Source organism: Nematolebias whitei, chromosome 12 (genome assembly GCF_014905685.2).
Source record: "Nematolebias whitei isolate Nwh7 chromosome 12, NemWhi1, whole genome shotgun sequence".
Lineage (NCBI taxonomy): Eukaryota > Metazoa > Chordata > Actinopteri > Cyprinodontiformes > Rivulidae > Nematolebias > Nematolebias whitei.
Window position 1 is genome coordinate 32,466,965 of NC_056509.1, and position 11,433 is coordinate 32,478,397.

Sequence of the window (11,433 nt, forward strand, 5' to 3'; positions counted from 1 at the left end):
TATGTATGTATATATATATATATATGTATATAAGCATATAGATTTTTAATAACCTGTTAAAATACACCAAAATGCAGTCAATCACATCTACTGTATTAGAAATTTTTTGGGGGAGGACCCCCCCCGTCCCCCGTCCCCACTGGCCCGCTTGCTATTTGCGTTATTTCCACTGATGTTATGATTCTGTTCAGTTTTATTTATAGAGTTTTCTATAATAAATTGAATTGGTGAAACATATATGTTCATTATGTGAACAGGTAAAGTTTTGAAGTGGCTTTTGATGCTGCTAATTTTCTCAAAACTGTATTTTTTTTGGAAGTTGAAATTAAAAAAAAAAAGTGTCTTGAATTTATTTATTTATTTATTTATTAACCCTAATTTAACCAAACAAAACCCCATGGAGATCACAGGTCTCTTTTGCAAGGGAGGTCTGGGCCTGAAGGCAGCCTAACATGCATGTTTTTAATCTGTGGGAGGAAACTGGAGAAAACCCATGCAAGCACGAGAAGAACATGCAAACTCCACACAGGAAGACCCCAGGTCCAACCGGAGATTAAACCCAGGACCGGACCTTCTTGCTGTGAGTCAACAGCGCTAACCACTGAGCCAAATCAAAAATATTCCATGTTTAAAAGTATAAAAATTGTATTAAAACTATTAAAGTACAGGTCTTAAGTATTTATGTTGTACAAAAATTTCCATTGCGTTAAAGAGACAAACTGAAGAAATGTATTTAATAAACATGTTTTGAGGGTGTCCCTGAAACTTTTTCTCCCCTGTAAGGGGTGCCTGAACCCAAAAAGTTGGAGAACCCCTGCCCTAGCATATAAAACAGGATGTAAAAATTATAAAGCAGCCAGCCACTAGGGGGTGCTCATCCTTAGTGGCTTCATTTTCTGTGTTCCAGTACAATGACTATTGTCATAATATATGTTGATGTGACAAAAAAAAAAAAAAAAAATCTAAACTTTTGTATAATTTGGGTCATGTTGATGGGATTTAAAAGTGAAAATAGATTTTATTTTTATAGACTGGACTCTACACATTGAGTAAAACAACTGACTGTTTATTTACAAGTAAACACATACAATAGCATCATCTTTGTACTCACACACAACTGATTAATAATAATAACAATAATTTGAGGATTATCAGAAGTCTCCCATCATCAGTTCCAGTCAAGACAGACCCCACATTAAGGGGATCTCAGACCCAAACAAGTTTTGTTCTAAGAACCGTAGGCCCGAGGAGGTGTAAGAAATGTTTACAGCTAAAAACAGAACGGATGGATGTCGTGTGAGGAGATGTGTGAAGTCTGAACTCAGACCACGTTGATAAGTCTCTTAAAGTGCCTCCTAAGACAATCATGAAAGTCATCACATGTTCTTTAAGGTTCCTGAGAACAGTTCAGAACAATGGTCAAATATAGAGAGACATGTTTTGTTTCTCTTCAGCTCAGCTTTTGAACACTGTCAGGTCGCCGTCTGGATAATTCAGCCTTATTTTTTTTCTTTCTTGCTTCTCAACTCCTTTTTGGACGCCGCTAAATGCCAAGCATCAGAAATGCCTGAGCCTTTCAAAATTCCTGCGATGGCGGAACATGTTTTTGTGTGGGAGGACTGTTCTGCCAAGCAAATCTGTTTTAGTCCTAATTCTTCTTCTTCTTCTTCTTCTTTTTTTTTTTTCCTCACAAGAAAATCTTGTTCTTGCACCACCAAATGCCATCTTGCGACGAGGCCAAACAAGAAAGAGCCTAACAAGTGAAAAGGGCACTAGATTAGTCAGAAAACAAAACAAAAAAAAATTCCTGTTGCATTTGGCGCTTAAGTCAAATTTCCAGAAAAGTTCTGTTTGTGTGCATTTACCGAACATTCAACCTCCTCAGAATGCGCATTTTCACGAAGGCTCCCCGTTTTAACACCTTCACAGATGGTCATTTACAGAAAAAGCCCATGAGGGAATTCTGAGTGGGGGTTGTGGGGAACCCACTGATCGTTTCTCAGTGCAAAAGTCCTAAACATTGCCTCACGTATTCTGCAGCTGGCGTGTCGTGAGCCAGACAAAGCGTGGCAAAGTCATGGAAATCACCACTAGACGTGTCGATAGTCACGACCCAGTCATCCATGTGATGGTTTGGGATGCGCCGTCTCTTGGGGACTGAGTCGAAACGTAGCGTCGAACGCTTCCCCTTTTTTGTTTTCGGCCTTTTAGCGGCCACGTTCCACGGTACGTTTCGCCTCAGTGCTCATCGTGTGTGCTCGATACAAACATTCTCGTAAAATATATTCAAAAAGCGTTCATTACAAAAAATATATACTTAGATATATACTCGTAAAATATACTTAGCTGCACGTCAAAGGTTGCGAAAAGAGGCCTGCAAAAGTTAAACAATTTTTTTTTGTTAGTAAACAAAAAAAAAACAAAAACAACTTGGAGTGACACAGACATGAAGGAGAATAGCTTTTAAACAACCCCCTTGTAATATTCACTCAAATCACGAGTTAAATCATGAATCTTTGTTAAAATCAGGTCTCTCTTGTAAATGAGTCCCCGAGGCTCAATGGGATTAACCTGTCTAAATAAAGGTTGAATGAATGAATGAATGAATGAATGAATGAATGAATGAACACGTTCAAAAACGTTATTTTTCTGGAATTTACACAATTACCTGTACCTTGTGTTTTTGAACTTTCCATCAGACATGTGACTTCCAGTCTAATGCAACTTACCCAGATTCTTACCAGAAGCCACATCACATACAGCTAATTAGCTACAGCTATAGTCAGTGTGTGTGAGAGAGAGAGACAGAGAGAGAGAGAGAGAGAGCAAGAGAGAGAGAGAGAGAGAGAGAGAGAGAGAGAGAGAGAGAGAGAGAGCACAGGCGTGAAGGGTGAAAGAGAAGGAGGAGTGTCAGAAAGGGAAAGAAAAGAGGGAAGGAACAGCCTCATTACTCTCTGAGTGGCGAGCCGAGCTCTTCTGAACTTGTTCAGACAGACCTTTTCTCTCTCTCTCTCTTTCTCTCGCACACACACACGCTCTCTCACACACACACACAATATAAAACCCCAAAGCAGAAGTTGACAAAAACGCAGGTTCTCAGTCGCTGCGGTTGGCTATGGCTCAGGGCTCTGACAGCAACGACACAAGCTACAAGTCCCCATCACCTGGAAGCAGACCGGTGAGTGCGCTGTCCTCAACGTTGTCCTCTCTGGTCCAACTTTTATCTCAAGCGGAAACCAAAGTCTGTGTCTCTAATCTCTTTGTGTGTGTGTGTGATTCATAATGATGAGGGAGCATCACTGACTGTGGCTCTGTTCACAGTTTGTCAGGGTGTTGCACACATGCCCTGCAGGCATGACTCGCATCAAGTGTGGGCTTTCTTGAATTGCACAATTTATTGCTTGCCCAAGTTCGTGGGAATCCTTTTGTTTGCTTGTTTTTTTTGTGTCAGTTCTGTGAAATCCTCTGAGCTGGATTGCTTTTCTGTGTATGAGTCTCCAGCGTATAGTACTCCTGCATGTCAGGTAAACTCATGAGCACATGGCAGTTGGGAAGGTTCATTAGTTTGACTCAGCGTTATGAAATGGATTAGTTATTGTGATACCAAGACAAGTGACACGAAACAGGGTGTGCGTTACACCTAACCGATGACTCAGCCACTCCCTGCCCTGAACATCACGCGTAAAGCGTCTGCTCTCAAACCGCCATTAAAACCAGAAAACACCTCCATAGCTGCCAAACGTCAAAGCTGATTCCAATCGCCAGAATCACCTTTCACCTCCAGGAAGCGTTCGTTTCCTCGCTAACGCTGTCGCCGCACGGCCTGCGTCTTGTTCTTTCAGAGCTCCTCGGACGACGTGAAGAAGGTGATGCGGCGAGAGAAGAACCGGATCGCCGCGCAGAAGAGCAGGATGAGGCAGACCCAGAAAGCCGACAGCCTTCACCTGGTGAGGACTCTGCACTTATCGCACCCGTGTGCACGAGCGTCGGCGGAACCGCTGACTCCAGATGGGAACGAAAGCACGATGCGGTCAGTCAAAAGGTCGTGCACAAACTGACCCTGGGTTGTATTGACAGACAGAATGCAACCTGCTCGGCGCGTTTGCAGAGAGTAAGGAATAAATTAGCATGTCAGAGCGAACTGTTCACTTTCTGGGGCGACGAGACGCCCGCTGCTGTACCGAGACGCATTTCTTAAATCACCATTCTCTGAATTCGATCAGATAAACTAGAAGGATTGTCGACCTTCACAGAAGCCGCACCGTAGGCCGTGGATTCTGCGTAACAGGCCTGGATGCGTGCGAGCCCTCGCGGCGTGTGTGTGTGTTATCATTCTCTTTAAACCGTGTCACATTTACAAAGAATACCGGTGGGGGGGGGACCCCACAACACGCTCTGTGGTTTCAGCTTTTATCGTCTCGCTAGATAAACAGGAAGGTGAATTTTCCCTCACTGTGACACAGCGGCTTGTTTCCTGTTTCTTCAGTAGTATTTTCTTCTGTGTAAACGAGATCGAGTGTCGTACGTCGTGGGCAGGAGGGGAGAAAAAAAAGGCCGTCACTTCTTGTAAAGAGCCGATAGCAGTGGGCTGTATTTGGCTAAGTGACGCAAGTGCAGGGGTTTGCCCAAAGGTTGTGTGACTGTAAGGCCCCGGAGCTTTTGGTCATGGTGAAATGACCTTTTCAGTACGCGAGCGGAAGATTTTTCTATTTCCACTATTCCCACACAAAAACCTGCATGAGGCTCTGACGTGCAAATCGCTTCAAAGCGTCTCGGAGCTGACGATCAGAGAAACGAGTTCGTGTGAAGCTGTTTTGGAAAATGTTGCTCTCAGAGCGTCTGAACGGTGCTGCAGCAGGTGGTTTCTCTTGTTGTGTGTTTTTTTTACACCTATGCGACACAGTTTTGTACTTTATCTAACAACACAGGTTGCTCACTCCCAAGCTGAATAAAAGAATAGTTTATTTTTGTTCTTTAAGAGGTGACCTCTGCAAGTAACTGTTTTCAATTAAATATTGTTTAATTTACTCCTAAAGTTTGATGCACAATAAATTACAGATTAACATAAGATTATATTCCTTAGACATACTGTTATGCTTGCTCTCATCCAATATCTGTAAAACTGACGGAGTTATAGCTATTTTTTGTTGGCCAATTTCAACTAGCTGTGGCAGCCGTCTTGTGATGTATTGGCTCCAAGACTTCATCAGTTGTAGATGTACTTCTGAAGATTACTTCCTGAGAGTTTCATTAAAATCAATCTAGAGGTCCATGAGATATTTTACTAACAGACAAACAGCATCGGCTACAAGAGTTTATGTTACAGTTTTAAGCAAATAATTTTCAAAATGAGCTGCACTTTAATTTTTTTTGTGTGTAGTTAGCTCTCATCTAACATCTCGCCAAATTTAAGCACAATATTCTTAATATTTTCTGAATTATAGCCATTTTTATGTTTTGTAAGTTCAGCTAGTTGTAGCAGCCATCTTGAATTGGATTGTCTTCAAAATCTATATAGTTATAAAAGTATATTTATTGATTATTTTCTCCAAGTTTCATTAAAATCCATTCAAGGGTTCCTGAAATATTTTGCTAACAGACAAACAACATTGACTCCAACAGTTAATATTACAGTTTTAAGCAAATAATTTTCACAACGAGTTGCACTTGAAGTATGTGTTGTAGTTAGCTCTCATCTAACATCTCACCAAATCGTATCACAATAGCCTTAACATTTACTGAATTGTAGCCATTTTTGTGTTTTGTAAGCTCAGCTGGCTGTAGCAGCCATCTTGAATTGGATTGTCTTCAAAATCTATACAGTTATAAAAGTACATTTATTGATTATTTTCTCCAAGTTTCATTAAAATCCATTCTGGGGCTCCTGAGATATTTTGCTAACAGACAGACAAAGCTGGCTCTAAATAGTTATTTGCAAAATTTGAAACAAAATGCTTGACCTGTCTGCACTCAGTTGTTGTTGAGGATCAGTTTCAGCTTCTGCAGAGATTTAGGCCAATATCTGTAAAACGGACTGAGTTAAAGGCATTTTGTGTTTTTCATTGACAGCTGTGGCAGCCATCTTGAACTGGGTTAACTTTAATCAGTTGTAAATGTGCATCTTAATTTATTATTGAAATATTAATATCACTGGAAGCCATGATGACGCCAACACATTAAAAACCATGTTTTTGACGCTCATATCAACCGTTTAAAGTTAAAAATGAGAAGTTTGTTAGCTTCAACAAAATGATCAAAGGTGTGGATGAACAGTATTATTTAATGTTTAAATTAAATACCTCTAATCCTAGAAAATAATGACAGCTGCAACAATATTGATAGGAAATCTAAAGTGAACGTATTGATCTGACAACGTGTTCATAACTGTGATGGTTGACAGAAGTACTGTATTTCCAGCTAAGTTTTGTGGCTGTGCACTTCACCGACCACAGAGCTTTGAGGTTAACACCAAAACTTACACTGAGCAGGTTCATTCAAACGGCTTTAATTATCTGTTCGGGTGCAAACACGTGCTGAGAACACACATGTGAGTTGAATATAGCAAAATAATCCATAATTTACTTGTTTTCAGGTGGAAACAGGACTAAAATTCCACCTTGATGACTTCAGATATGTGGCGTTTAAAATGTGTGGAGTGGTAAGAAGGCATAAAATAATTAAATTAGTTTAAAGAACACCTAAAACTTTGAAAACACACTTGTTCTGCTGTAATTTACACATTCTGATGAACTTCTGCCATCCAGATTAGAGCTCCGCTCAGCAGTCACATTCGGCTCATGCGACGCTGGTTGCAGTGACCGGACTAGAAACAAGCAAAACAAATTTCATTGAATTAAATATAATCTGTTGACCACCATCACAGGAACTGAACTGTCCGTGAAAAAAAAAAAAAAAAAAAAAAGTCTGACTGATCAGAAACATGTTGTGCGACATTGCTCTGAATTTTGTATTTAGGCTATAATTTAAGATATTTCTGCTAACTTTAGTGCAGAGCTATTCAAAGTAGAGAATTTGCATTTCCTGCGAAAATGCAAGTGTGAATGCCTCTTGCTTACGAATGTCAAACAGTTGAAAAGTAGCTTGAAATAGTAGAAAGAAACTTCAAATATCAGGAGCAGAACGTGCACAATCGTTCCTAATAAAATGGACTGCCAGGCTGCTGTCGATGTAAATTGTTAATTTGATAGTATTCTATATTTGTGTTTGCTCTCAGCTAAAACTATAACAAATTTCAGCTGAATAGCTCTAAAAATGCCTGAGTTATTGCATTTTTTAAATTTTAGCTAACGCGGTCATTTTGGATTTTTGATTTGGATGCAGCATGTGATAGGGAACATTCTCAGCTATAACTCTATAGCTCTGTATGTGTAAAAATAGCAGAGTTAAATCCATACAAAAGTAGTCTTGGTGGCCATCTTGGATTTTTGATTTTCATGCAGCATTCAATGGGAAACATTGTCCGCTATAATTACACAAACTTTTAGCTAAATACGACTAAAACTGGCTGATTTAGAGTATTTTTCATTTTTTGCTAAGGCGGCCATCTTGTATTTTTGATTTTCAATCAGAGTCTATTAGGGATCTTTGTCAGCTACCAATACGCCAAGTTTCATCTGAACAGCTCTAAAAATGGCAGAGTTATCCTAGTTTTTCTATAAAACAGCTGAATAGTAGCTAAAGGAATGGTGAAAGAAGCTTAAATTTCCAAAAGGAAGTGGAGGGAGTTAATTGTGTCCACTAAGGCTGAAACAGGCAGAAATCAGCACAATACAGTTGAAATTATCTGAGAAAAGCTGGAATTTGCTAAAAACAGCTGAAGAGTAGCTAAAACATGCAAAAAAGAAGCTTAAATTACTAGAAGGATGTCAGGGGGAACATGTTTTTGCTAAATTAGGCTGACAAAAGTTTAAATGATTGCAAAAAATGTGGAATTAGCTGATAAAGATGAAATTAGCATGAAAACAGCTAAATGCTAGCCGAAATAGTAGAAATAGCTGAAACATCCAGAAATAAGCTGAAAGAAGTAGAACAAGCATAAATTAGCATAAATAAGTTGGAAGAAGCACAAAAATGTTGACATTAGCAGAATGAAGCTGAAAGGATGACAAAACAGCTGAAATGATCTGAACTAGATTCATTTTGTTTAAAAATTTGCACAAGGAAGCTGAAAGAACCTTAACCAGGTCTAAATGTGAAAGTATTAGTATAAGGTTGTAAACGGATCAAACGTTTATGAAGTCACAGTCATGTCCTGAAACAGCTGAACGTTTTGATATATGAATTGTTGAAATAGCAGAAAAACCGCGGGAGTAGTTAAGAGGCCGAAAAATGTACGGAAGAAAACGTGAATCTCAATAGTGTGACTAAAGTATAAATTGCTTGTGGAGCCACAGTTACTGAAAGCTAAGAGCTCAGGGGCCGGACACGCAGCAGTTATTGTCATGAAGTGAGTTTGTTTAATGGTTTAAAACCTAGTTTTATTTAAAAATGAACCCATTGCTGGGATGACCTGAGCTCACCAGTGGGCCCCCAGTTGAATAACCCTGCTTTAGTGTCTTTTTTGGACCATTCAGCTGAAAAATTTAACATTTTTATTGCATTTTTTTGGACATCCTTTCTGTTTAAATTATATTTATGCACAAAAAGCATAAAAACAAGCACAAAAGTTGAGGTTTTGTTATAAATAAAAAAATAATTAGTTATGTTTTTAATTCCACACTAGATCAAGGGTCAAAAGACAAAACGATAATGATGCAGTTTTTAACTTCAAGGATTCAAGGTTCTTTATTTGTCGTACGCGTCGCATGTGGTACGTGTGGTGGAACGAAATTGTGCACACAGGGTCCCAGTTACATGCACCAAAAGTATTAAAATGTAAAAGAAAAACAGTAATAAGATCTAAGAAAAATGTTAATAAAAATACACTAAATACTAGTAGCATAAAAACAATACGCTGAACAGCAGCACAGACATGAGTCTGTGTGAGCCGATGATGAAACAGATCAGCAGCAACATTGAAACAGATCAGCAGCAACATGATGTGATTTTTTTCACAGTGATTATTCTGGTTAGAGATTCATGAGTCTAACAGCCTCAGGGTAGAAGCTGTTCCTCAGTCTAGTGGTTCTACACTTAATGCTCTTCAACCTCCTTCCTGAGGAGAGCGGGGCAAAAAGTGTGTGCTGGGTGAGTGGGGTCCTTCATGATGCAGGTGGCCCTCTTCCTACATCTGGACTTCTTCCTATCTTAATTTTGTATGTGCAGAACACAACATTCCTTTTCCATGATCTTTTTTTTTTTACTGTATATTTGGAGACGTTTGTACAGCCACCTGGGAGCAACAGGTTAAAGGGATAGTCCAGATCTTCTGAAGTGGAGTTCTGTGAAAACAGTTATGAACATTTCTATGATTACTTGTAGAGTTGTGGGTATTTTACTTCATAGTTAAACATCTCATTGCTTCTATTCCCTCATTATCTCTTTGGCACTATTAAGATAAACATTAGACCCTCGAACACACAGATCAGCAGGTTTTCATCACACTGGTCAACTCTCTGACTCCCAGCAGGTTTCTTTGAAGACCTGGAGCCCTAAAACCCAAAACACGTCCATTTCACGTGCAAGCCTTCCGGATCGAAGGCGAAACGTTTCAGCACAAAAAAAGAAACAGTCCAGATGACCTGACTGAAAAATGTTGGAGTTTCATTTGCAGTTATCTTTTACAGGAGTTAGCTCTTTGAAAAACTTCTGAAAATAACGTTGAACTTGGACCGGATCAGTTGGTAAAACAGGGCCAAGAACTTTATAGCTGTTCTTCTGAAAGACATTTTATAATCACCATAATAGTTTTTCATTACATGATTATTTACACAGGGTTATTTATGATGTTAAACATTTAGCAGCTAGCTGTTCCAGCAGAGAGCAGGAAATATCTGGTAGGATCTGGTGTAATGCCATTTTGACAAAGGTGATATAAAAGTTTATGAAATTGCGTTTGCATGAATGCTACGAAAATTGCAGGTTCATTTAAAATAATTCTTGTTGGTCATGGGCACACTCAGATTAGCTTTTAGCTTGATAATCTGATCAGAATCAAACTTTATATGTCCACATTGAGGCTTTTTAAACTGATCTTCAACAGGTAAGATATTTCTTGCTCAAAACTTTGCCCCACTTCAAAAGACCTAAACACTTTTTAAAGCGATAGAAGTATGCCTCTTTGACACATATGATTTAACATATGGGTATGACTTGCATGTTGTTTAGTCCTTACCTGAGCAGCTCAGCTCTAACCTCCCGGCCTCATGTGTTTCCAGGAGAGCGAGAACCTGGAGAAGGAGAACGCCGCCCTGAGGAAGGAGGTGAAGCAGCTGACAGAGGAGGCCAACTACCTGTCGTCCGTTCTGAGCAGCCACGAGCCTCTGTGCACCGGCCTGACCCCCCAGACCCCCGACCTGCTCTACTCTCCCCATCAAAGCAGCTACCACCGCCAGCACATTGCTGTTCCACACTACCAGCGCTGACCCGCACCATGAGGACATAAGACTGACCATGAAGAACTATAACATGACTGTACTTATTTATTTAGCTTCTGTTCACTTCTTTTTTTTTTTTGCTTCCTGGTTGTGAACTGAAACGGCTCGATATCCAACAGTCCATGTTTACACTGAGGGGATAATAGTGTACGCTCAGGTGACTCACATTTTTGTATATTCTGCCTGTTTTTTTTACTGTCTCGGACCTTTTTGTCATCATGTCCTGTCTTGTGCTCCAAGTATTAGTTGTGTGTGTTTGTGTGTAAATGCTCAGGATTTTATTCAGTTGTTAGTTTGTTTTTTGACAGACGTTGATTGTGGACAAAAAGAATGTAAAGTTGAGATCCTTAAAGCAAATCTGGTGGTGCAGACTATGGATTAGACTTGTTTACTGCTCCTAAATCAGTGTAAGGAAGAGCCAGCAGATGTATTTATTATTATTAAATGTGATGATATTTGGAAACGATCATCTGTGACCCTTCAGAGCACTTTAAAAAAAAAAAATCTCCTGTTTTTGATAGTCTGTTACAGTTGTGTAAAGTCTGCAGAGCTGCTGGGAACAAAAGTGACTGATGATTTATTTTCTTCTGGTGATGGAGTCCATAGATGGTGCTGTTTACCATTGAGAAAGATGAAGTTTATATTTATAAACAGAAAAATAATCATTTGTAGGCTGCCTTATATGAAAATTAATCTCAGTCCTTAAACACAACTGAGGCGTTTACTCCACTTCTTGCTTGTGCATCCCAACAACTCCTTATCTACAGTGTATTAAAGCAGGAAGTGAGTGTAATAAAGTGGCTCCGACTGCTGTAATTTATAACTGAGTTGCTAATAGTATACCAGATATTCTCAAACACTTTGACTTGATCTAAAA

The 11,433-nt window shown here is 39.4% G+C and overlaps 1 protein-coding gene across 1 annotated transcript; it reads left to right on the top strand.

The window, feature by feature from the left end:
• Positions 1-3,115: 3,115 nt before the first annotated feature.
• batf (basic leucine zipper transcription factor, ATF-like) lies at positions 3,116-10,544 on the top strand. The gene is made up of 3 exons (XM_037685437.1): positions 3,116-3,178; positions 3,843-3,947; positions 10,338-10,544. Exons 1-3 carry the CDS (start codon positions 3,116-3,118, stop codon positions 10,542-10,544), a joined length of 375 nt encoding a protein of 124 aa, XP_037541365.1.
• Positions 10,545-11,433: the final 889 nt, after the last annotated feature.

Excerpts from the sequence above, each read along its gene's own strand:
- batf (XM_037685437.1), top strand. The coding sequence starts at position 3,116 with ATGGCTCAGGGCTCTGACAGCAACGACACAAGCTACAAGTCCCCATCA. Across the intron at positions 3,179-3,842 it reads CATCACCTGGAAGCAGACCG|AGCTCCTCGGACGACGTGAA; the intron begins GTGAGTGCGCTG and ends TTGTTCTTTCAG. Across the intron at positions 3,948-10,337 it reads AAGCCGACAGCCTTCACCTG|GAGAGCGAGAACCTGGAGAA; the intron begins GTGAGGACTCTG and ends ATGTGTTTCCAG.